General features: G+C 38.3%; 1 protein-coding gene and 2 long non-coding RNA genes across 4 annotated transcripts; 2 read left to right on the top strand and 1 right to left on the bottom strand.

The window, feature by feature from the left end:
* Positions 1-585: 585 nt before the first annotated feature.
* On the top strand, positions 586-4,977 carry LOC120104976. The gene is made up of 2 exons (XR_005507380.1): positions 586-1,003; positions 4,749-4,977. It is a non-coding gene; the product is annotated as an uncharacterized LOC120104976 (long non-coding RNA).
* LOC120104975 lies at positions 1,165-4,742 on the top strand. Of its 2 annotated transcripts, none has more exons than XR_005507379.1 (3): positions 1,165-1,326; positions 1,876-4,361; positions 4,474-4,742. It is a non-coding gene; the product is annotated as an uncharacterized LOC120104975 (long non-coding RNA). The 2 variants fall into 2 exon arrangements; XR_005507378.1 differs by having other exon boundaries at positions 4,440-4,742.
* A 9,147-nt stretch (positions 4,978-14,124) lies between the features above and the next one.
* On the bottom strand, positions 14,125-16,066 carry LOC103695609 (E3 ubiquitin-protein ligase ATL31). The gene is made up of 2 exons (XM_008776980.3): positions 14,774-16,066; positions 14,125-14,692 (listed from the first exon to the last, which is right to left on the bottom strand). Exons 1-2 carry the CDS (start codon positions 16,004-16,006, stop codon positions 14,675-14,677), a joined length of 1,251 nt encoding a protein of 416 aa, XP_008775202.1. The 5' UTR covers positions 16,007-16,066; the 3' UTR covers positions 14,125-14,674.
* Positions 16,067-27,567: the final 11,501 nt, after the last annotated feature.

Here is a 27,567-nt window from a genome sequence, read left to right as displayed (position 1 = left end):
TTCTAGACAATAGAATACCATGGTTAATAGGTTTTGTATCATTAGATAGGTTGGATGGCACCCTAACTACCGTAGGATCCATCCCAGCTTGTCTAGGAATCAAACTAGGTCCAAAGGAAGGATCTTGTCAGACCCCGAAACTATCTGTTATGGTCATGATCCACATGGTTTCTTTCTAATTAATTATGTCAGGGAGAGATGACACCGTACATGCTTGACTTGGTTGCCTAAGAAGTATATAAATAGATCCTAATGATTGTAGAGAGACAAGAATCGGCATGTTCCACTTCGTTGCTTATTAATGCAAATCTAAATAGATCATTTGAAACCCTAATGCATTGGTTTGAGTTTGAATCATGTTTGACCTTGATCTATTGGAATGAATCATATGTCTTAAATTTTTTTTGCACGGATACCCTTCTAAATATTAGATTTTGCATGAATACCCTCCCCGTATACCCTCATAAAACACTGTATTATATAAATGCCCTAATCTAACGGTTGTTCTAACACCATTAAAATAAATTATATTTATATTAATAAAAAATAAAATAAAATGTTGAAAATGACGTTATTATCCCCGCCTTCTCCCCTCTGCTATTGGGATTGCGATCGCGATCCCACGGGCGATCCCACAGGCAATCGCGATCGCGATCCTGCGGCTGATCCCACGATCGATCTCCCTCGCAATCCCACGAACCCGCAGGTGATGGCGATCGCGAGCTGCGAGCGGGATCGCGATCGCGATCTTCTTCTCCACAACGATCGCAGCGGATAACAGCGAACGCGATCTTCTTCTCCACAGCAATCTTTCTTGAATTCATTCTTTTTTTCGGATCTGCAAGTATTATCTGTTTCTCTTTTTTTGTTTCCAGTTGGTTCTAAATAGGACAAGCAGTCGCGATCACGATCTTCTTCTCCACAACGATCATGGGGGATAACAACAATCGCGATCTTCTTCTCCTCAGCGATCTTTCTTGAATTCATTCTTTGTTTTGGATCTGTAAGTATTATCTATTTCCCTTTTTTTATTTTCAGTTGGTTCTAAATACAGAAAGTAGTCGCGATCACAATCTTCTTCTCCACAGCCATCTTTCTTAAAATCCTTCTTTGTTTTGGATCTGTAAGTATTATAGATTTTCCTTTTTTTGTTTCCAGTTGGTTCTAAATATGGAAAGTAGTCTTCAAAATTCCAAGGGTGTCTTCTCCCTCTCATCCTTTGATTCTTGAGATTTCAACTTTGCCGATTAGTAGATTCTCTTATTTTTGCTCTGATTCAGCAAAAGAGTGCAGTACAACAATATCAACCTCAAAGTTTGGCTCTAGGTACATCAATCTGCCCTTATTTTTATTTTGCCCTGCCTCTTTTTAATGATCCAACCAGGGTTAAACTGATGGGTATTTTATGACGAATCTGGCCCAGGTTGATATGATACTGGGTGTGATACATAGAAGCTCAGTTATGTAATTGTAATACTGGTTTGTTAGTAACAAGTTCTTTGTGGCAATGAGTTCAACATAAATCTGAAGTCAAAACAGTATCATGATTTATTTGTTGAAGCTCAACCTTGATATTGTAATGCTGATTGCAAGTGTTAGAAGAACAATAATAATTATTGTAGCTGATTTTATTTCATTTCTATCTCTCACTATGAACCTATATTGAAGTTCTATTTTTTAGTTTCTAATCGCATACCTATATACTTTATTTGATGGTAAGAAAGGTGAAGTATCACCCATTTTTTATTGCTGAAACATAGTATGGCTATGATGTTTATATACTATTCCTTTTTTTTATTTTGTTAGCATAGTTTTGGTTGATAAGCACTCTCTCTTACAATTTATATCATGCATATTTATTTATTCAATGTACAGGTTCTTAAATGGAGCAACAACTATTCAGATTGAAGGTGAAATTTGGAGGATATTTCAAGAAGATTAAAAATTCTACAGGAATGAAGTACTACTTTGGGAGATAAAAGAGTTGGTTAGTTGATGTTGACTGTTATTGATATAAGGACCTATATGATGATATAGTGCATACCTTTAATTTAAAGCTTGAAGAGACCATAAAGATTTGGTCTGTGATTAGACATTTAATGCCTAAGTCTTACATAATATTAGACACAGATCAGAAATTGATGAGTTTGTTTGAGGAGTACAAGGATTTGAAAAAAGTGCTTCTTATTTGTTACAAAAGAGGCCAATATTATATAACTTTCTCAATCAATACTAGACAACCAAGATCAAATTCAAACATGAAGAAGTACTGCAACTGCAATAGAAGAGATTCGAGTGGATGAAGTAAGAGAGAACCAAAGGCACAATGATAGTGAGCATCTAGCTACAATAGGCATTTATATCTTAGCTGCTGCTATTGAATATAATGACTTTGTTGGGGTAAATGATGAAACTTTATTTCAAGACGAGCAGAAAACAGATATTGAAATTTATGGTTCTGAGAGTAGCTATTATAGTATTTATAATAGTGATTCTGATGATGATGATGAAAATATCATAGACTATGGGGGAGAAACATATGAGATGGATATTGAGAATCCTACCATGGCCGTAGGGGCAAAATATACAAGTTGAGAATAGTTCAAAGTTGCACTGAGTCAGTATGCTATATTGAATGAATTTGCCATAATAATTCTCAAAAGTGAGCCCGGTAGAATGATAGTGAGTTGCAAAGATGAATCTTGTAATTGGAGGCTTCATGCTTCATTATTATGCGATGGTCATACATTTCAGGTATTATGGTTGAAATATGTTACCTTTTCATTACAATGCTTATGAAAAAATATTGCATGTATTAATATATTGTTCTGTTTGTATGTGTAGATTAAAAAATTAAAGGAACCTCATACGTTCTCATCTATAAACAAATGTGGCAACAAGATGGCTACACAATTTTGGATATATGATAGGATTATTGGTTGACTACAAAAAGAGGGTGACCTGTCGCCTATTGAGCTAGGAAGGAGATTGTTGCAATTCCATCATCTCGAGCTTCCATACCACAAAGTTTGCCGAGGAAAAGAGCTTGCCATGTCCATGATTCATGGTAATTGGGCAGATTCTTTTGAGAGAATGGAGGATTTCAAGGAGGAGCTTTTGAGAAAAAAACTAGGTAGTGTAGTAAAGCTAAAGCTAGATGTGGTTGGTGATAAGCCTTACTTCCATCGCTTCTTTATTTGTCTGTGTGCTTGCAGTGCAGGCTTTTTATCTGGTTGTAGGCCTTTCATAGGCCTAGATGGTTGCCACTTAAAGAAAAAGTTCGGGGGTGTAATGATGGCTGCTACATCACTTGATGGAAATAATGGTTTGTTTTTAGCTGCTTTTGGTGTTGCAGAATCTAAAAATAGTGATAACTGGACTTGGTTTTTGGAGGCACTTAAAGAATCAATTCAAACTCCAAAAGGTCTGTACTTGTATCAGATCGACAAAAGGGATTGGAAGAAGCAGTACAACATATATACCCCCAAGCAGAATATAGAAAATGCATGAGACACTCCTGACTTAAAATTAAGCTATGGGGAGCTGCAAAGGCATACAGAAAAGTCCAACATGACGATATCATCAATCAAATTAAGGAGGCTAACTTGGAGGCATTCAAGTATCTTAATGCTGAAAATATTGGTTTATATAGTAGATCTCAATTTGGCATCACAGTTAAGTGCTTCTATATAACAAACAACCTTTCGGAGTCATTCAATGTTTGGATTTCTGAGGCTAGACATAGGCCAATTCTTGATTTATTAGATGTTGTAAGACAAAAAATTATGGTGAAAAGAATGGCTGCCCACTGGAAAGAAAATTTAGTTCCTGTGGTAATGAAGTATGCAAGAGACATCAGCCTTAAGCTAAGTGATTATAATGTTTATAGAATCAGTGATTACAGAACATAAGTAATTGAGACTAATGAAGGCATGAAGTAATTCTAAATAAACAAAGGTGTTCTTGTCGTCTGTGGGAGGTGTCAGGCATTCCTTGTGTGCATGCTACAGCTTTTATTTGTAGATGAGATGCGCAAATTTGGAAAATTATGTCTCAGAGTACTTCACCGTTGCCAAGTATAAGACTGCCTATGCATTAGAAATTGGACCATTACCTGACAAGGCCCAATGGATAAAAGTTGATATTGGATACAAGATATTGCCTCCTATGCTCAGTCTAAGACCTCTAGGAAGGTCTAAAAAGAAGAGAATTAGGGGTACAGATGAGAATACATCGAAGAAGATGCACAAATGTAAGCGTTGCGGTGAGCTCGGGCATTATGCAAAGACCTGCAAAAATCCAGTAATGGAGGAATCTCAAGCTTCAATATCCTCTTCTTCTGTACCGAAGAAGCTTGGGAGGTAACATATAGCACTACTCTAACTTAATGATGTTTATCCTTTATCACTTGCTTATCATTGAAATATTGCAGGCCTAAGGGAATTGGTTCAAGAGGAAGAATGTCAATTACAGGAGACACACATGCAGTGTATATAGCACCAAGAGAAAAAAGAAACAAAGGACAACCTCGCAAGCAAGATAAGAGAATGGAAACTTTAGTTGGAGAAGATAATACCTACCCACAATCTTGATTGGTATATGATTGGATATACGTATCCCAACTTTTATACCTTATTTACTTTCAAGTTATTTGGATCACTTTTAGCATTATTACTAAACATAATTTATTAGTTGATATAAAGTTAATTCTCACACTTATTCTTTTTCATTTTTTTTGCTAATTGCAGATTTGATCACATGTTTTGCTGGAGTAGTGGAGATTATGTTGGAGATTAACATCTCCACAAACTATCTTATTAAATATATTTTTTCAGCCAACATCTCTTTAACAAAAGAATGTAATTTATCAAGATTCCCATGTTACACATAATCCTTTCATTCTTTATCTCTGGTTTCTCACAAATAGTGCAACATTCTTTTGTTAATGATGTTTGTCTCATTTTGTGGTGATCTACACTATATTCTAGTTCACGAGGTTGGGTGTCATATGCCAGCAATGCCATTTCCATCAAAGCACTGAAACAGAGAACCATCTGTTGGTTTCATTCTATGACCAAATCAAGGTTATGTTCAGAATGGAAGCCCAAAACAAGGTGAACTGTACCAAATCCGAATCATCAAAGGCATCCTACTGAAACAACAAAAATCATTAAAGAGCATCGGATAAGAGAGTAACAGATTTCCTAGTGCTAGTTACCTGATTTCTCCAACAACATGGCGATGGGATTAGGTTTGCTATATATATTTATATGTCAAGTACCCAACTTCCATTCATGCAACTTCTACATTATTTAATTTGCTGGCTTTCTCCAATCCCACATTGAAGAGGTCTGAAGTCTCGACCATTTTACATCCTTTGACAAGTGACGATGCACCGAGAGAGGTTAACCGGCCTCTTCACTGCAGCAATGTAGAGATGCACATGCAATAAGTGAAACCTAGAAGATATACAATCAAATGCATTGTAGATATTTTAATCCTAAAGCTAAGCAACATAGTTTCAAAGAAGAAAAAAAACATTAAGCTTAAACAGATTGATAAAACAGAATGTGCAAGATAGATTAAGGCTCACTCGTGGCATAAGGTATGTTCCTTTTCCCAACAGCTATAACAATAATCAATAAATGCAAAATTCTAAAAGCTATAGTTATTTAATAAATGTGAAATTCTAAAAGCTATGCTATTAACTAATAAATACAGAATTCTGAAGGCTATCACATTAATTAATGTATCTAAATTCTTTCCATCTACTAGGATTCTTTATGTGTATATATACCCTCCTAAATATCCAAAATTGCATGAATATCCTTGTAAAGTTGCTATTTGCTTGTATACCCTTATAAATGTTTCTATTTGCACGTCTACCATTAAGGTTATTTTAATCATTTTAATTTGAAACCGTTAAGTTTTTAATGGTGTTAGATGGCATGGGTACATATGCAAAAAAAAGAATAAAAAAAAGGTAGAATACCAAAATAAGTATTTTATGAGGGTATACATGCAAATATCAATTTTGGAAGGGTATTCATGCAAAATCTGATATTTAGAAGGGTATCCAAGCAAAAAACCGAATCTAAATAGATCATTTGGAACCCTAATGCATTGGTTTGAGTTTGAATCATGTTTGACCTTGATCTATTGGAATGAATCATAGTGTTTTATGAAGGTATACATGCAAATATCAATTTTGAAAGGGTATTCATGCAAAATCTGATATTTAGAAGGGTATCCAAGCAAAAAACCCAATCTAAATAGATCATTTGAAACCCTAATGCATTGGTTTGAGTTTGAATCATGTTTGACCTTGATCTATTGGAATGAATCATAGGTCTTAAAAATTTTTGCTGTGGAACTGACGCAACGAATTAGCTAGTGGGTTCAGCTTGAGTGTAAATTTATGGCATGAAATTAAATGTGTCAGGTCCAGCTCATTCTAGACCTAGTTGGATCCTGCCTATCCATAGGCAATCACATTTATATGTAATTACTTGGGTGCTAAGCCCATTCCTTTAAACTTTCTTCCAAGGGATGTTTGTATTTAAATAATTTCTTTCCATTTTCTTGTTTACAATGGGTGCACCAGCATCACTTGAAAGAAAAACATTATCAAGCTACTATTTTGTGATTGCTGCCAAGTCCAAACTACAACATTTTGGTCTACACTCATGAATCATACCTTGGTTTGCGCCCTAAAGAATCAAGACTTCAAGTGTGGTTGGTGATGGATTTGATAGATGTACATGTTAGCAATATATCATGTAACTAAGCAAATAAATCTATAATTACAATTAATAGAAATTCTTAAAGAGAATAATATATATATATAATATACATATATATATATATTATTTGGTATCAAAATATATCTATTTAATCACAAAAGAAATATATTCTAGCACAAAATAAATCTATTCATTTAATAAATTCAAATCATAAAATTGCAAATCCTACAGATCCATTAATATTAAATTTTAAAACAAAAGTAAGAGAAAATAGCCTGATTGAAGGCAGGTCGAAGCGCGTAGATGCTGTTCCAAAGAAGTATTTGCCCCCACGTACGGATCTTCCGGCAATTCTCCTCAGAGATACGACGATCCTAAACTTCTTCTTCGGTATGTTTCGGAAGAAGCCAAATCGAACCCGATCGGACTTGCAGATCCAACGAAGAATGAAATAAAAAGAATAAAATAAATTGAATATAATTGCAAAAATAAAAATCAGAAGTGGCTAAGAGGAAGAACTTTTTTCGAGAATTTTTTTGGTATTTTTCTCTAATTTTTCGTGTTCTGAAAGAGATGAAATCAAGGAGTATTTATAGGGGTGTTTAGGGGGACTTTTTGGTCCTTTTGCGGACACGTCTGTAGTAATTAAGCGGCAAACACGTACGCGGCCCAGATAGTTACATGCGCATTTAAGTTTTTCAACAATTCCCCACAAAAATTAATTTTTAAATAATCTTAAAATCAAAATAAAATGCTGGATATCTTATATTATGTAATAGGTGTACGTACCTTTCGGTTTGGACCTTCACTTAGTGACAATTGATTACATCTGTTGAGGAGGTGGTCTTAACCTTGAATCTCGATCCATGGCTTCGATTAAATTAACAGCACACATAATATAGCCCGATTTGGGTTCTAAGCGGGTTGCGCTAATATGACTATGCGCAGGTATCTTTCATGTGCTTTTTAGGAAATTACCTATTTTTCATAATCACGGCCTCAAGACTGCACATATAGGTGAGTCCTAATAAGGAAGCTAACAAGAAAGCTTGTAAGGAAGCTCCTGCCTCTTAGGTCTCGGATTTATTAAGAGTTATACAAACAAATTCATCCTACCGCTTGCTTTTATGAGCACTAGCGTCATAGGAATGAGGAAAACATAAAACAGTGCTGCTCTTAGTCACACTCCGGTTTGTTTCTACCCATTGAATATTTTAAGGTTGGGTTTCCACCGTGGTGATCTATTTTTATGGGCTAAGCTCCATCTTCCTCGATGACTCTAGAACTACTATTCTAGACAAACCTTTTATAAGCTGATCAGCCAAATTATTTTCTGATTTTACAATATTCAAGCCAATAATGTTATTTTTCAATTTATATCTTAATGATTTATGACACACTTTTAAGTGTCTATTAATTTTTACATTGGTATTTTCTTGGTTGCACTTTATTGCAGATTTACAGTCACAATGTACGAAGACAGGTGGTAAAGGTGACTCATCTACAGGAAGGTCTATTAGTAGATCTTTGAGCCATTCAGCCTCAGTGCTAGTGGTATCTAAAGCTATCAGTTCAAACTTCATGGTACTCCTAGATATCAAGGTTTGTTTGGTGGATTTTCAAGATACAGCAGCACCTCCTAGAAGAAAGACATATCCTGTGGTGGATTTAACATCTAAGGTATCACTGATCCAGTTGGCATTCATTGTTTTAGGCCCTATTTTCTTTCTCTTAAAATCGAGTATTTTCACTTTTGCCAAGCACCCCCACATATTCAAATAGCTAAGATTAGGTTTTCTATGTTTCCAAACTTTATATGGAGTTTGGTCATTATTTTTGGAGGAAATCCTATTGAGGATATAACAGGCTGAAACTAAAGCTTTTCCTCACTAATTCTCTGGTACTCCTGAGCTTATAAGCATTAAGTTAACCATATCAATTAAAGTCATATTCTTCCTTTCTGCTACTCCATTTGATTCGAAAAAATAGGAAGCAGTCACTTCATGAATGATTCCATGACTTCCCAAATTTGAGTTATATCATTAGATGTATATTCACCTCCCCGATCTGATCTAAGAATTTTAATTTTCTTTTTCTATTGGTTCTTAACTTCGATCTTAAAAATTTTAAATTTGCTGAGCACCTCATCCTTGGTTTTAATTAGATAGATGTAACAGAACTTGGACAGATCATCTATGAAGGTCACAAAGTATCTGTTACCTCCCCTAGAGGTTCTACCAGAGTCACAAACATCACAAATTTTACATTTCTCATGGTTCTTAAGATCACTTTTTGGTATTAAATTTAGGTTTATTAGTTATTTAATTGTATTCTAATTTATATGACCTAATCTACCATGCCAAATAGAAGGAGGTTCTATATTCATGATCAAAGAATTTTCATTTATTGAAGAAACTATTACATTCAACTTAAACAATCCTTCACTTTGGAATCTTTTTCCAATAAACATTACACTATGAGAAATTACAACTTTATTGACTCAAAAACAAGACGATAGCCTTGCTGGATAAGCAAAAAATCACTAATTAGGTTTCTCCTAACGATCGAAACATATTGGATGCCATGCAGGGACAGAACTTTTCCAGAGGTAAGCTTTAAGCCTACACGTCCCACTCCCAGCACACGCATCTCCGAGCTATTTGCCATGATCACAGCTCCTCCACTTGAGACCTAGTAAGAAGAAAATTAGGAGCGATTCGAACAAATGTGAATACCAGCTTCGGTATTAATCCACCAATCAAGTGCTTGTAAAGTTATGTTAACTTCAGAAGTGAATAAAACAGACCTGAAAGCAGTTTCAGAGAAGCTAGCGCCAGAAGTCACCATGTTGACTTGAGCACTGGGTGTGTGTGGATCTTTCTTCTTGGATTGAAGAGGTGTAGTCTTCTTATAGAAGCACTGGGGAGCCAAATGGATGATCCGACCACACACATAAAAGAAACGAACACCACTTTCCTCTTTCTTCTTCTTTTGCTCCTGGGATTGGGTAGGTTTTTCATTGTGGTGATTAGGGTTTCTAGGGTTGTAGGGCTTCTTTTTGTAATGCTTATTTTTGAAGGGTCGGTTTTGATTTTTCCTAGGTGGAGCCTCTACATTATAAGCATTATTCTTATGTCCAGTAGAGATTTTACTCCTGAGCCTGTGCTGCTCTTCAATCCTAATGGAGTTCAAGACTTGGGTTAGGGTGAGACCTCCTTGGGTTTGGCTTAGGGTCTTAGCAAAACCAAATCAGGAATTAGGTAGTTTATCTATCAGACAGGTTCCATTGGCTCTAAGCTGGTGGATCAGGATTTCAAAATCATAGATTTGGTCATTCATAGGCTTTGAGTCCACCATCCTAAAGTTATTGAAGTCGGAGGCTTTGAACCTCTTTACCCCAGCATCATCAAGACCATATTTGCTATCTAGGGTGTCCCAAAGTTCTTTGGCACTCTTGACTGTGTAATAAATGTCATACAGCCTTTCAGAGAGGGCACCTAGGATTCTACGGATGCAATGATAGTCTATTTCATCAAGTATCCTAGAGGGTGTGCTGGTGGAGGCAGAAGGTTCAGTTTGGCGAGTAGCAGGTCGTGAAGTAGTTGGGTTAGATTCGTTATCAACTTCAGTAGTGTTCTCACCTATGGCTGAGATCAACCCTAATGTGGTGAGCCATAACCGCATTTGGTTCTACCACCTCCTAAAGTTATGGCTATCAAATTTTTCAGGTTTGGTGCTAAGGTGATTACTAGTGCTTGAGGCTATAGGTTCAAGGTTATAGAGAAGGAACAGAAACCTGAGTGAAGGCAAAAAGTTTATGTCAAAAGATTGCACTAAAATTTGTATTGAATTTTGAATGACTAGTTGATATATCCAAAAATAATAATAGCCAGATCAACTCCAGATCGGTGGTAGAGCACTAGGCCCACTTAAGTACCAGCCTTTTTTAGGCACGTATGCCTTTTTGATAAACTTTTCTTTGACATTATTAGTTAGTGGATATAGTCACTAGAAATTATACAAATTCAATTTTTAGAAAAATCTAAGTGCAAACTTAAATTTGTTATTATGGATTACTAATTTTTGAATTTTTCGTTTGAATATTTTGGATTAGTAATAATTGATTACTAATTTAGTGCTAGCAAAATAATTATTGTAATTGAGATCTAACATGCCAATTCAATGAATTATATGATTTATTACCTTATTAGAATAATTGATTACTAATTTTGTGCTAGCAAATCAAATATTATAATTGAGATCTAAAATATCAATTTAATGAATTATAAGATTTATTACCTTATTAAAATAATTGATTACTAATTTTGTGCCAGCAAATCAAATATTGTAATCGAGATCTAAAATGTCAATTCAATAAATTATAAGATTTATTACCTTATTAGAATAATTGATTACTAATTTTGTGCTAGCAAATCAATTATTGTAATTGAGATCTAAAATGCCAATTCAATGAATTATATAATTTATTACCTTATTAGAGTAATTGATTGAGATCTAATAAATCAATTCAATGAATTAATTATTATGTATTAACCAATTTTCGAGTTTTTCGTTTAAATGGGATCTAGAAATTACTCCTTGAGAAGTCCAAATGGAGGTATGATAAATCTCTTGGAGGTTAAACAAACTATTACCTTTTTAGAATAATTTACTGTATTATATATTACTAACAAAAAAAATAAACAAATACTTTTTTAGATTGTTAGCAATATATCACGTAACTAAGCAAATAAATCTATAATTACAATTAATAAAAATTCTTAAAGAGAATATAATATATATATATATATTATTCGGTATCAAAATAAATCTATTTAATCATAAAAGAAATCTATTCTAACACAATAAATCTATTCATTTAATAAATTCAAATCATAAAATTGCAAATCCTACGGATCCACTAATATTAAATTTTAAAACAAAAGTAAGAGAAAATAGCCTGATTGAAGGCAGGTCGAAGCGTATAGACGTTGTCCTAAAGAAGTGTTTGCCCCCATGTATGGATCTCCGACAATCCTCCTCAGAGAACCCTAAAATTCTTCTTCAGTACGTCTCGGAAGAAGCCAAATCGAACCCGATCGGATTTGTAGATCCAACGAAGAACAAAATAAAAAGAATAAAATAAACTGAATACAAGTACAAAAATAAAAATCAGAAGTGGCTAAGAGGAAGAACTTTTTTTTAGATTTTTTTGATATTTTTTTAAATTTTTCGTGTCCCAAAAGAGATAAAATCAAGATGTATTTATAGAGGTGTTTAGAGGAGCTATTTTGATCTTTTTCGGATATGTCCGCGCCTTCCGCGGACGCATCCGCGGTAGTTAAGCGGCCAGCGCCCGCGGGGGTGCTGGCTCACGTAATTTCCAGCGGTCCGCGGGCGCTGGCTCACGTAATTTCCACCGGCAAACGCGCATGGGGCCTAAAAAGCCGCGTGCGTATTTAATTTTTTCAACAGTACACATATTTCCTGACACATATCCTACACGATATTTGAAACCTAATATGTTATAACCTCTCTTGGATTTTGATTTAACTAACCAAATTCATCATTCTAGTTGATTAATTAAGAGTGTATGACTTTGGTCTCTCTATTTCTTGTTCAGTATTGCCTTCCTTCTAATTCATCAACAAGATCCCACTCTCCATCCACCATATTGAAAAATAATAGTCTCACATCGGATAGGTTGAGAACCCTTATAGTGCTTATATACTCTTGGATCTATTCATATAAAAGCTTTGATTTTTAGATAGGATCAACCGAAACCTCTATGTAAATGTGTTGAGGAGTAATAGTCCCATATTAAAAAGGTTAAAAATTCTTGTGGTGCTTATATGCTCTCATTTTATAACTCATTATAGATTAAATGCGATATAAAACAAAGTCACATAGAAACACATCATCGATCCTCTTCTCTCTGTTTCATTCCTATTTATTTTCTCATGGCTCTACTGCCCAAAGCTCATTTAAGTTTTTCTTTTGTTTTCTTTCAAGGTGAAAACTTGTCTATTTTCTGGGTAACTTTATCAAGGTGGTAACTTGTCTATCTCAAAGTACAATGCGAACTTTCTACCCAAAAAAAAGTACAAGGTCAACTTTTTACTGCAATTTGTGTTTTCTTCCAATTTCTTTTTCCTAATTTTCTCATAACATCTCGATCCTAAACCATCCTTCCCACCTTCCTGAGGAGCGACTCCATCGAATACTTAAGTTTCCAGGATCACACGCATATGGAGAACCCTAGTTGAAGTATTATAATCATCATCCACAACAAAACATGTCATTTATTGTACCTGAATCTGTTTACAGCAGCATAGCAATGTTGTGGAACCCGGCCAACCTGTTTCAGTTGTCTGGGTTAGAGCTGATCATAGGTTGGAACTTAGGTATAAATTCTATTCATTTTTAATTAGGTTTTAGACAATTTATGTAAAATTTAGTATTTTTTATGCCCAAGCCCACCCCATGATCAGATTTAATCTGAATCAAGGGTGAGCCTATCAACCACTCGGCTCTTGAACTATCACACTATTAATTAATTAATTATTAAAAATAGTAAAAAATTTGCAATTATAAAAACATAAAAAACAGAGAATAATAATTTTTATGTATATAATATTTAATATTTGCATCATAAAAATGGGAGATTTTTAGTTCTCATAACTGACTTTGTAATGAAAAAATAAGCACACATATATATTAGCATCAAACAAATATACATATAAGTTTATCTTAATTTGTTATAAATAGGAAAAATATAATTTACAAATCAATAACTAGAATCTTAAAAAGAATCTATGACGTGGATTAAATCAAATAAAAAAAACTTTATGTAGTGAACAGTAGGTGAAACAGGATGGATTAATACTTTTTTTCTACCAATGAAGAGCTCGAGAACATCCCTTTCATGAAATAGGTTTATTCCATGTGTTTCAACAACATACGCATGCACTTCTTGTAATAATTATATTTTTTGTGAGTGAATGGTCAAGTTACTTAATTTTTTAGAAAATCAAAATTTAAAGTAGACCCGATTCATGTAGGGTAAGATATTGCCAGTCGGCCGGGTCCATCTAATTGACCTTAAAATACTAGCTTGAAATAGTTAATTACATGTCAAAACATCTTAGAAAATGGTAAACTTGCAATCTCCAACCTAAAATATGCCATCAACATTCCATTGAAAGTCATATATATAATGTTAAATTAAACCTTCTCTTCTCTTATTTGCCACTGTCATCCATCTTTCTTTTCTCTTTATTTTTCTCCGGTCTATTCTTAATCTTAGCCACCGCTTAGAAACCACCTTCAAATTGCCATCACTACGAAAAAAATAAAAATCTTAAAAACATATATCTAATGGATGAAGCAAGAATTATTCCATTGAATAACAAAGTCTATTTCTACAAAAAAGAAAAAAAATCTAGTACACCTTAATGAAAAAATATTGGACACCTCCATCTCGAACCGGCCTCCTCGACCTGGGTCATAAATCGAAGTGAGCGACTTCGATCCTAGCCAAGGAGTCGACTAGCCAAGGAGCCAATTGACATGTGCCGACTGACGATTCTGGCAACCGATGCTCACACCGTAAACATACGATTGGCTATTGTTTGGCGACCAGTGCACGTCACATCAACTCAAATATGCGATATTGTTCATAGAGAACTCAATTATACTGAAATCTCTCTTTTTCGTACTGTTGCTTCTCTATTCTTAGACATTGGAAATTTTTATTGAAAACTCTATGAAACAGACTTCTTATAAATTATTTTTTAAAAAAATTAGATTTTCCATCTCTCGGCCAGTCGGTTCAGCTCCATTTCTTGCATTCCGATCTCGTTCCGAGATTCAGCGGCAGCACATCTTTCTTCTGAACGAGGAGTCCAAAACGGCAATCTTTTCTCGCGCTCTTACGCCGCCATGTCCCCCTTGTGTATTTTAATTGATTTATTCAATACAATAGTGAAGTAGTAAATTTGAAAAGGAAAAAAAATTCGATGCGGTCAAACCTGCCGGGCGAGTGCGTCACAGGACGATTCGTCCTCGTCGGCGACGCGTTCAGCCTTCCCGCCGCCGTCGAGGCAGTCGAAGGGCGCCACGGCGAAGCACTTCCCCCTCGTGGATCCCTCCCCATCCCCCTTCTTCACGGAGCCCTCCCCATCCCCCCTCCTCCACGTCGGAATCTTCGCCGAGAACGTCCTCACGAAGAACGACGACGGCCACCGGCCTGACCGCCCCAGCCGGATGCTCCTCCCACCGCGGCTACTCCCCTCCCATCCACTCCCTCCACCACCGCCGTATCCCCGGCGCGAGCTCCCTTCCCCGGCGGTCGGGAAAGCGACGCAGCTCGTCGACCGGTGGAGCTTCTCGGCGGCGATGATCTCCATCAGGATGTGCTCCGGCAGTCGGAGAGTAAACCGGTCGAGATTCTCCCCCGGCTGCACCACCGAGTGCCCTGTCGAGTGCGACCGCGGGTACCTCGCCGGCCGCCTTCCCGACCTCGACCGCATCGCCCGCTTCCGGCTTCCGATCCTGTCCATCTCCGCTGCCTCCTCCCTCCTCTCCATCTCCGCCGCCTCCTCGTCCACCGTGATCTCCACCTGCTCCGCAGGCGCCGCATCCGCCCTCTCCCCACCACCCACCGTCCCCTCCACGGCCGCCGGCGCCGGCGGTTGGAGATTGGATGCGGGGGTTTGTGGGGCGTCGGGGTCGGGGACGAGATTAGAGCGGCAGACCGGGCAGGTGGCGTGGGTGGCGAGCCAGGTGTCGATACAATCGGTGTGGAACACGTGGCTGCATTTGGGGAGGAGCCGGAGGGTCTCGTCGTCCTCGAACTCGCTGAGGCAAACCGCGCACTCCGGCGCCTCTTTCCCGATCCTGAGCCCCTTCACCTCCGAGTAAACCAGCGTCGGGAACGTCTCCAGCACCGCTGGGTCCAGCCCCTCCTGCCCCCACCCGGCGCCGCCGCGCACGGAAACGCGGCCCGACTCCGTGCCGTTGCCGGTGCACCGCCGGATATACATCGAAAAAAACCCCGTAATGAAGAACGCGATGATAAACACTACGATCAGGATCGCCATCGAACCGTTGTAATTTGTCGTGTTGAAATAAGACTCGTCGTCGTCGTCGTCGTCGTTGTTGCGGCCGGAGGAAGGGGAGGACTGGGCGATTGAGCACCGAGGGGTGAGTAGAAGCAAGGGAAGGAGGAGAACAAGGGCGGAGACTGGATGGCGGTGATTCATCGGAGCCGGCAACACCGCGAGAGAGAATAACGGGTCGGGAAGTGGAGTTGGCAGGGATAATAAGTAGGAAGGGAGGAAAGCGGGAAAGTGGGTCAAAAGACGCAACTTAAAAAACTGGTACAAGTCTGGAAGGAGAAAAAAAAAACTTTCAACTATTTTCTGCACAAACATAATATCCAAATAAAAGAATTTGTAAGGAATTGGAAGCTCACAAAATAATATCTACATATTTATCTAAATAAAAGTTAGATTCAAGTGGCATTTGTTAAAGGATGGGCATAGATAGGTAGATTAATAGTGGGGCATGGAGACTTTGGAATAATTTTGAGGTAAAATGTTGTTCTTTTTTAGTCAATCCTACAAAGCAATATTTATCGGCTCATTTGGTTTGTAAAAAGAATTTTTTTCACTAAAATATTTTTTTTTAAAAAAAGCTGAATCATGTGAATATGATTGCCTGAAAAATATTTGATTGACCATAAAAATGTGGCGCATTTTCTAAAAAAATTGTGTGAAATATCTATTATACTTTTAATAAAAGAAAAGATCCTATCTATAAATTTTGATGGCTTGAGAGTAGTTCTTTCATATTTTTTTATAAGATATGAAAATTTTATTCTAATAAAAATGTTACTTTTTTATTTCTCTTTTTTGAAAACTCTAATCAAATAACAATTTTTTTTTTTTTTGCTAACCATTTTTTTTTTTGAACCAAACGAGTCCTAAGATAATGACGGAATTCAAATGGTGTGCAAACTAGAGGCATGCAGCTATTTGATGTATTTAATGGTTAAGTTCGGAAACAAAATAAGGCCAGGTTATGGTGATTCAAATTCAAAATTCAATTATATATCACCAAATTTTGGTAAGTTATCTCTTTTTGCTATGTAATCATTTTAATGAATGGAGTTGATTTCAGTAAATATCTTCCTATTATTTCTGATTACGGAGGATCAGTACTAGATGCTCTTAATACTAGGGCGGGCTTTCCCCTGCAATGCTTGCTTTAATACCAGCAACATTAGTTGGAAGTCATATATGTGTGTGTGTGTGTGTGATTGTGAAATAACATGCAAAGCATTGTGGATTGTGCATAAAAAATGCACTAAATTACAAATCTTATAAGTAAAATTAGATTTATTTATTTTACATAACAAAACTCCCAACAATGTTTAATTTAATCTAATGATGCCACCATCCAAGTTGAATTTAATAGGGGTTCATGACAAATATTGACAAAACGAGGCAATGTTTGATCACATTATCCATGATGACAATTTTGAAGTAGAGTATGGTTCTTTTCCAAACCAAACTCCATGTGCCCCATTGGCTTCATTTCACAAATTTTGCAAGACACGTAGCATGGTTTCAGATACATCGGAAATCAGCCTGACCAAGGCATCAAGCTGACTAAGATACTAGAGTGCTCGAACTATTGGCTGTTATGATCGAGAAAGTTAGCTAAAGATCACTGCTCGTCTCTACAATGACGATTTAGTGGTTGTTGTACTCAGATGGTGATAGCTCCTATGTCGATCGTTCCCTGATGTAGCGTTAAATGGCAGAGATCTTGCTTCGAACTTTGCTCTGATGTAGGATCTGACTTGAAATAATAAAGATAGAAAAATTCTCTTGCTAGAGAGTGTCCGGCAAGGGAACTCTGATGCCTAAATTACACTAACACTTAGAGAACAATAGAGATATTGTGAGAGAGATAGAGCGGTAGTGAAAGAGAATAATAGAGCACTTTTAGAGCTCAAAAATACTTACTAAGAGGATACCTCAGGAGATGTATATATAGGAAAGAATCGGTACCTATCACCAAAAAAATCGGGCACATAAATTAGCCATTTTTGGTAAGAGATTGCGTGTCCTGAAGATTATAACCCAGAGTTTAGCCTGCATCTTGCTAATTCATCGTGCGGTTGTGAAAACCACACATGATTGTAGCCAAGCTATCGCTAGTCAGGGGGAGAGTTTGAAATTTGAAAGTCTCTCTGCATATCCCTAGGATTGGCCATGTGGTGAGTTTTGATTGGTCGGTTATGGGCTTCATGGCAAGCTCTTATGAAGATTAAGCCTAGGTGTTTAGCTCATGCATCTCACTCATTTGTTGTGTGATTATGGAAACCTCTCACGATCGTAGCCAAGCTGTCGCTAGTTAGGGAGAGAGTTTAAAATTTAAAAGTCTCTTCATGCATCTGTAATGTCCGGGATGCGGTAGTCGGCAATAGTACGGCCGTGTCACGGATCCGAGTCCGAGGCATGATAACATCTCTCTGATTGGCCATGTGGTGGATTTTGATTGGTCAGCCGTGGGCTACATGGCAAGCTCTCACCGGCGTTTCACTATCCACACTAAGTAGATGCAATTAGTTTCTTATTGTTGTTTCATGATTTAATTCCTAGATAACTAGCCTCCAGTTTATGTTAACAATTTGGTTTTATAAATATATCAATTAATAATTAGTAATATATAGCAATCTTTCAATTAAACACTTTGATTCCATGACTAACTAAGTTGTAACTGAGTTGCATATATAATTTTAGCTAGTATTACATCATAAAAATATATTTATAATTAGGATAACAAAAACTTTTAGGTTTATTGAGTAGGAGGCATAACTTGGAGGTAGCCTTTTTTTACCAGCCAATGGACCCAGTCACCCAAAGAAAGAAAAAAAGATTAGAAAAGGAAGCATAATGGTGAGAATGCCACCACTGAGTTTTGAACTTGAGGCTTCTTATAAAAGGTAATATTAGTAAGGCTGCAAAAAGTTCATGTTTGATCAAGGATAGGTACAATCCAAATCCAATCCATATATAAATCAGGTCAACAAAGAGAATCTAAATTAGGGCCGGCTTAACCCTTAGGCGACTAAGGTGGTCGCCTAAGGCTTTGGCCTAAAGACTAAGGGTACAAATGGATCCGGTCGGCTCGAGTCTTAAATGACCCCGATCGGACTCGGTTTTTTATTCGGATCCTAATTTTGGACCCAGATCCAACCCAATAGAAGATCGGGTCGAATCAGGTCAGGTCCATGGCTATAATTTTTAACCCAACATGCCATTCGGATCGGGACAGGTCCATGTATAACTTGGATCCGACCAAAAAAATTTGAATTTGGGTCGGGTCTAGTCCGGGTCGGGTCCGAGTCGAGGTCGGGTCTGGGTTATAATAGAGAATTTTAACAGAGAATATTTGGGTCACCCTTCATCACACCCAGTTAAACCAACCCTCATCTGGAACTCCATCGTCGCCGCTTCCCCTCCTCCCATTCTCTCCTCCATAAGTGGTGGTCGTGGTGGCGGCAGAGACGTATGGAGAACTCCACGGAACCAACATTATAGGAAGGAATAAAAAAGGAGGGATGAGGAGGATTACGAGCATGGAGGAGGCGGGGGAGGGCTTGTTAAGCTCGGCCTTCCACTCATGAAGCATCAAGTGGACCTACTCCTCGAGGATGGCGACATTGGCGGTGTGGCTCTCCTTGCGGGCAGACTGGAGGTGAAAGGTCACTAAACATCCCCTGAAAGTCGTCCACCCAGTTCTTGGCCTTGTCCTTGAAGAGCTCGTGGGACGCCGACTGACACCCAGTCTTTGAACCCTTTCCCATGGCCCCACCACCTCACAAATCCCTCACTGAATCCGCCCTAACTCCTCTCAAAAACCCCACCGATAGATTGCAAAAGAGCAATCTAGAGAAGGGGTAAGACAAGGATAACGAGATTGGGGGAAATCGAGAGAGAAGATAGAAGAATCGAAGAGGGGGAGAGAGAAGGGAAGGGATAGAGATCGAGCGGGATCAATTGAAACCAAAGAGAAGGAGGGGAGGAGAAGGAAAGGCAGAGGAAGGGTGGGGAGTGGAGAGGCATCTCATCATCATTAAGGGCGACATAACATTCTGCCATGGGGAGTGGGGAGTGGTGAGTGGTGAGTGGTGAGGTGTGATAGGGCTCGGGTAAGTACTGCTTTACCGCTCCTCCCACCTCCTTTTTTCTTTTGCCTTTATTTTGTCTATTTTTTTTATAGAAACTTAGTGGACTATAGTCTGCGGGTCTAAACGAGTAATTCGAATTTGAATCGGATCAGGTTGTTAGATAAATGATCCAAAATTCACCCAAAAAAATTGGGTCTGGTCGGGTCCAGGTCTGGTCCGGATTCAGTAAACCTAAACCTGATCTGAAAAATAGAATGGATCCAATTTTAGAACTTGACCCAAACCTGCGGGTCCAAAAATTTGGGTCGAATCGAGTCTAAGTGGGTTGGGTCATGAGTCGATCCGACCGATTTGCAGCCTTACTAAAGACTCTTAGCTGTAAATACATTGAGGCCCCCAAAAGACTTTTAGCTATAAATGTATTAATGCCCCCAAACCTAAAGACTCTTAGCTATAAATGCAGTATTGAGGCCCCAAGCCTAAAGATTCTTAGCTATAAATGCATTGAGACCTCCAAAAAACTCCTAGCTATAAATGTATTAAGGTCCCCAAATAATTTCTAAATGCATTTATTATTATTATTGGTGAGTTCACCTTAGGCCCCCAAATCCATTGAGCCGCTCCTGATCTAAATCTAATCCAATTACATTCCAATTTAACTCGACAGGTATAATATTATATTTATCAATTCATCAAGTTTTTGAGTCAAATTGGGTTAACAAAAATCCTAACGTGACCCATAATATATATTTAAATTGGCTATCTAATATTATAAATATATAATGAAATGAAGTAATAGTATGCAACATGTGAATATTGTCATATTATATTCTACATAAAATTTGATTAGAAATCATATATAGTTATAACTAACAACATGAATTATTAACTAACTTTATTAAGAAAACTAATTCCGTATATTCAAGGAGGAATATGAAATATGTATTATACTAGTTTGGGATTCGTTTGAGTCAGTTGGGGTTCAAATTGAAGATTTTGTAAGCCCATTCATATTTGAAAGGAGTCATGGTTCAAACCAAGCCTAATCCAAATAACATCGATTTATGTTGGATCAGATTTATTTCAGATTGGTTCTAGATCAGAAGCAGATCAATCTAATCGACTTGCAACCATAAATATCAGGAGAAGGGTGCCAATAAATGAACCTGAGTTAAGTTGTCCCGCTCTTGATTATTACTTTTGCTCTCTTTCTTCTTCCTCTCTTTGTTTTTTGATAGAAAGAGCTCAACAACAATGAGCTACGCAACAGGAGATAAACCTCCTCCGGATATTTCATCCCTTACGAGCTCTATTAAGAATGGGTTTCGATCTCATATTTTTTGACACAACAATTGAAGACTTTATTAGCTTATTATTCGTCCTTCAATAATCCTCCATTCTTGAGAATCTGGGATCGATATGATGGCCTTGGTCTTCTACCAAGCATCTTTTATGGTCAAGACTTAACCATTCAGCCTGATAATCCACATTACTACCGAGTTCTGCCTATTCAACCAGAATTTTTATCCTTTGTATGATTTTTCACATCTAAATTCTATCCAAGCTTAGCAAGAGTAACGTGATTCTTACCTATTTTGATTCGATCGAACTTAATTCACGTGACACTCGCTTTTGGCTGCCAGCTAGATTGTTAAGATATGGTGTTAATAACATCGTATCATTTTTTTTCTAATTACTATGTTGATATTCCCAAGCCAAAGTATTGAGGGGTTCATGTTCTAAAGTTAGTTATAGGAAGATGGTTAAACCTAATCGATTGTTCAAACTTCAAAAGAATATTATAGTAAAATATATTTTTTTGAATTTTAGGATCCTTTTGGGCACCCAACTAATCTATCCAGCCAATATACATCCATAGTATATATGGTAAGAAAAGACCAGCATTGGAGAGTAAAGAATTTGCTAATATAGAATTTTTGGTTCGTATGATCCCAAACAAATGGGGATGCCGGAAATCACCTCTAGAAAGATTCTTTGTATTCTAATTCTTGAGAATCTATCAATCCAAAATCTCCTATTTACTTTTTTTAAGATTCTATGGCATGGAGATTTTATTTGCCGAATAGTTGATGCAGAGCATCCAAATATAGTCTTAATACATAAAGCATTCAGATTCATATTATTGCTAATTGGTTAATCGGCATTATAAATAAAACGACTACGTTCTTAGGCATTAGATCACCTGGATTCTCTCTCCAAGGCTATCATTTCATTGGGCATGATATCCGGTTTCAGTGGGAGGATGTTTGAAAATCTGGCATTGCTCTCTTGTTTTGGCTCGTCCAACGCCAGAATTCTCCTTGGCTCTTTAATTGGGCCATCGCCCAAGATAAGAAGGTAAATATAAATATAATCACCGACGGTGACACGACTCGTTGGCCTGACCGAATCGTTAGTTAACGGGGCAGGAGGTTTCCACGGATACACATCCCTTCCAGAAATTATTTCCTATGCATCATTTGACCATCGGTGCAATACATCAATCTCTATCAATCAATGCATTTAGATACGTATTTATTCAATCTTATAGGACGGCCACATGGTGCATACAGTATAGAAAATGATTTCTCAACTTCTTTCCATAAGAGAATCCGTATCTTTATGATAAAGAATATTTCTTCAAGCTTATAAAAGAAGGATTCATTTTTCTTTGCATGAATCTATACCATTGGACCATCCACTGCACAGGTCTCAAAACAATCCAAATTTCATCATCCATCAATTGCATAGATCTCAAAGTGTCCAACTCTAGAAATCTATCCTAAAAAAGTATATGGGACCGCATTTCTTTGTTTTCTTTTTTTTCCGAAAACTTTGTAGCTACAACAAAACTAGAAACCCCGGCGGCCTCTTCGAGTCTTGGAAAGGCGGCGTGTTTGCTCCAATATTCTTTCCGGATTAATTGAATTCGTTTCTAGTAATTAAAGAATTTAGGTAAATGTTTCATCCTAATGTACTCAGTTCCGGGTCCAGGCTTCTTAAGATTTCAGGTCAATTTTCTTTTATGATGAAATTGATATCTCCGAATCGCAGATCTCCTTCGGTTTCTTCTGTTCTTTATGTTTCTTTTTAAATTAAATTAAGACGGGCCGATCTCCACTCGAGCTTCTGGGGAAGGTTTCAGTGGGAACTGAGGGCCAGAAAGAAGGCAGAAAAGGAGTCACTTTCTGTTTTGAATTGAATTGCATCATAACTAAATTCCACTTTACAAAGGGCTATGGGCTTTGTCCGAGCCTTTTTCGGATTACGAAAGGTCTGGGAACTTTAAATGTAGGTAGGCCAAGACCGCACGGCAGGAGTTGCAAGACTTGTCGAATTTGTCGAATATATGAGTCATGAGTGCCATTTAATGAATCAACATGATTTCATCACTTACGGCACAATTTGATTTTGGAGATTAATTATTCTGTAAAATATAAACTACCCCAATCCCATCGGAGTGCAAAAAAATTGCATGTTAATGTTTCATTTAGAATTAGTATTTATTGGATGAAAGTAGTAACAGCAGTGATGATGGTAGTTGTGGCAGAGATTATGGCGGCAACTGTATCATTAGGGTTGGAAGTGGGCCGGGCCGGGCCGGGCCACACCCCTACCCAAGCCCGGCCCGATATTTTTTTCCGGGCTTCGGGCCGGGCCGAGGCCCGAACAAGTTTACAGGAACGAGGCCCGAGCCCGGCCCGAGCCCATTTGGGCCAGCCCGGTTGGTCCTGACTCCTGAGAGGGTGGTTCTCTGAATGTGGTTGCCAATTTCTTAATTCATTTTCCGAATCATCAATCCATAATGATGCCAACTTAAAATTGCAGCAAGCAAACCAACTGCATCAAAATAACATTAGAATCACAGATCAACCTCTTTATAAACACCATGAACCACAATATCAGTAAAAGTTTGAACCAAACCGAACAAGCAAGTTGATATAACAGAGGTGATGGCAACCAAACAGAACACCATGTCCTGTATATAACTACTAGAGTTTCTTTCTCTCTCTCTTTGTGTGTGTTTCTGTCTGTGAAATAGATTCCCCTTTCTCATTGTTACTCAGGATGCCTTTCTGTGCAGTAAGCATCATCCTCCTGAGACAGGGCAGCTTGAGAATACCAGGAATACTTGGAAATTATGGCAGTATTTGTGACCCAGGCTCACGAAGCTGGTGAATCATAAAAGAGTGTCCCCTTGTTTTTTTTTTTTTACTTTTTTTTCGGTGCTGTATATCAAGCAAATGTTATGTTGCTGATGATTGTTCTCTTAGGGAACCATATGCATCTAAACAAATTGTATCTAGAGGGACTGGAGATCAAACAATCATTCCTCTAGATACAATTTCGGCATAAAGCAAAGCAAAAAGCAAAACAGAGATTTTTTGATGGACAACAAAGCAGAGATCACATAGATACCAGAGGGGGGTGAAAGCCCTCAAATCGCGATGGGGTGAAAGCCCTCAGATCGCGATGGGGGTGAGAACGGAAGAACGGAAGAAGATCATTCCCAACCAACACGAAGAATGGAAGAACGGAAGAACGGAAGAAGCCCTCCGCCGCTCGTCCGCTCTGCGCCTCTGCAAATCCCAACCAAAACGAAGAACAGAAGAAGATCATTCGTAAATGGTAATCGTACCTCAAAACCTAGCTTGGCCGACGATAGGATGGTCGGGACTCCTCTTCACCACTTCGCCGAGCTTGGACAGTCGACGACGACGACGACGACGACCGGAGAAACCCTAGCTCCACGCCTCGTCGCCTCCACCGCTCGTCCGCTCCGCGGCTCCACCTCTGCAAATCCCTAGCTCCAATGGCAACTGAACTGGGTTTAACGTTTAGGTAGGGCTGGCAGCGCCGCAGCGGGCTCGGGCTTAGCTGCGATTCGGGCCTGCGAGTCGGGCTGGCAGGGCTGGCAGCAGGCTCGGGCTTGGACGGGCCCGGGGCGGGCCAATGAAATACCCGAGCCCGGCCCGAAATAGATATGGGCTTAATCATTCAGCCCGAGCCCGGCCCGAAATGCATTAAGCCTAGCCCATAGCCCGGCCCGTGCGCGGCCCGACCCGATGGGCTTCGGGCCGGCCCGAGCCCACTTCCAGCCCTATGTATCATAGAGATGATGAGGATGATGGCAGGAGCAATTATGGGGTAGCTTTAGTATGGTGATGGAGATGACAATAATAGCAATGGTGATACTAGTAATGGTGGAGACAACATAAATGGTGATGGTAGCCATGGTTGGACAATGAAAGTGGTAATGATAGCTGCGGTAAAAGTTATAATTTTTCTGTTTTTCAAAATATTGAAGAAAGAATTCCCTCATTTTATTATTCAAGAAATAATAAAAATAATTTTTTTAAAATAAAATAGCACCAAATATATATTTTTTTAATTTTTTTGAATTTATTAATATATCAATATATTCCATTGTGCAATGGAGCTAACTTTAGCCTTCAGGTTGTCCTTTCATAAAATTGTTGTCCCCAAATAGATTCTTTTTGTTGAAATTAAGAGGGGCTGATCCCACCTTTTACTCATATAGCCATCCAAGCTTAGGGAGCCAATGCCAACGTGAAACTTGGCCTCCTCATCCAAATTACGATAGGTGATATCGCCCCGGAGTTTTCAACATCTTGGGTCTATATTTCAGGTTTGAGGTATCGAAACCTCAACCAATATAATAAGAGTTTGGATTCTCACAAGTTCAAGGATCTTTTCATCTATTGCAAGATAGCTGTAATGCATCTGGCACTGTGTTCCTGGACCACTATCTCATGTTCAGCATGAGCCTCAATGTATCTTGGCCATCTTATAATACACTAACAACCGTGCATGATTCAAGAACTGGATCATCAAGTTTGGTCCCCAAACTTGAGAAGATCAGCTATTTTAAATAACTATTCATTCTAGATTTATCATACGAGTCTGGATCTTTCAAGGACCGAAATTGATGGTCCAATTCATCAATCACGATTGTCCCTGTATCGTGGGATGGCTCCCATGCTGTACATAGAATTCTTTGTAGGTCTTGACGTAACGGTAAGATTGCTCCACTATTTTTTAAGTATCATGGGATAGAAATATAGAAATAACATTTCTGCATGGAAAAATAAAGCTGCTTACATCTAATTTTTTTTGGAACTCCTTAGTGACAGAATCCCTCAATACTAGAATGCCCTTCATATTAAAATCGAGGGCTATTAACCAAGATATCATATAACGAATTAATATTTCATCGGAAAATATTGGCTGATATATTCATCATATTGGCATATACATAAGGATTTATTGTTTTTTAAGAACTATATTTTCAATTTTCCTTTACGGGTTTCCTCGCACCTAGTCAAACCAAGATCATAGCCAGCATAAAAACCTTGAAAACGGGAGGAAAACAAATATCCTTTCCACCGTGATCCATGTGGGGAGAGAATATTTAAAATAAATAAGAACTATTACAATAATTATCATATAGTGTTATAGCAGGAAAATGAATAATAATAATATTAATAAAACAAGAATATACTTGCTTGTATCACTTATTAAATATTAAAAGTTTATTTATGTTAATAATATTTTTTTGCATGAAATTGGAATATTTTATAACAATCGCAATGTGAGACGAAGTTAGTTTTCAGGTGGGAAGGGAAGCGGCATTAATGAATCCATGGATTATGACCGGAAAAAGTTCCTACCAGGCTAGACCACACGGCAGGAGTTGCAAGAGAAATCGAATTTGTTGAATATATGGCAGCCATTTGATGAATGAACATGATTTCATCACTTACGACACATTTTGATTTTGGAGACTAATTGTTCTTTAGAATATAAATTGCTCCAAGTCCATCAAGTGAGATCCCGTCAAATGGTGACATTTACAAGGCTTAGGTCTTTCATCATCACTTTTTCTATTTGCATGAATCACTTGTTATGTGATAGATGGTTGCGTTCCAATCAAATGTGCAATCCAGATAATGCTTGGTCTTATATTTGGTTATAAAGCAGAACTGCCATTTGTGAGGCCCAATAGTCCCACATCGGAAAGACTCGTTCCAGAGTCTGGGCATATGAGGCGGGTGTCTCCTAATCCTGCAGACGCGTTTTGGGTGGAAAACAAAACCGGGAAGGGGTGAAGGACGCTTGCGTGAAGCCCCAGAACCGGACAATATCTGGCAGGGGAGCCCCGTGTTCCCCCCTCATGTGGCCCCCACGTGGGCACTGGGTGCCTCACGTGCCTCGCAGAGGCGGGGGCGTGACATTTGGTATCAGAGCCGAGAACGGCTCTTGTTCGATGGTGGGAAGGGTGTGAGGCCCAATAGTCCCACATCGGAAAGACTCGTGGGGAGGGGTGAAGGACGCTTGCGTGAAGCCCCAGAACCGGACAATATCTGGCAGAGGAGCCCCGTGTTCCCCCCTCATGTGGCCCCCACGTGGGCACTGGGTGCCTCACGTGCCTCGTAGAGGCGGGGGCGTGACACCGTTTGTCATGGAATCACAGCTCAAAAGATTAAGCTGTTGGGAAGAGAACCAGCCAAGGATATAGTAAACCCATATGGCACTTTTATTAGTTAATATATCATGCACTCATCACAGTTGGCTCTTACTTAAGTGAGAGGGATCCAC

The sequence above is a fragment of the Phoenix dactylifera genome, unplaced genomic scaffold, assembly GCF_009389715.1.
Source record: "Phoenix dactylifera cultivar Barhee BC4 unplaced genomic scaffold, palm_55x_up_171113_PBpolish2nd_filt_p 000153F, whole genome shotgun sequence".
In the NCBI taxonomy this organism is placed as follows: Eukaryota; Viridiplantae; Streptophyta; class Magnoliopsida; order Arecales; family Arecaceae; genus Phoenix; species Phoenix dactylifera.
The sequence above is the reverse complement of the archived record's forward strand: the minus strand, read 5'-3'. Positions and strand labels throughout refer to the sequence as shown.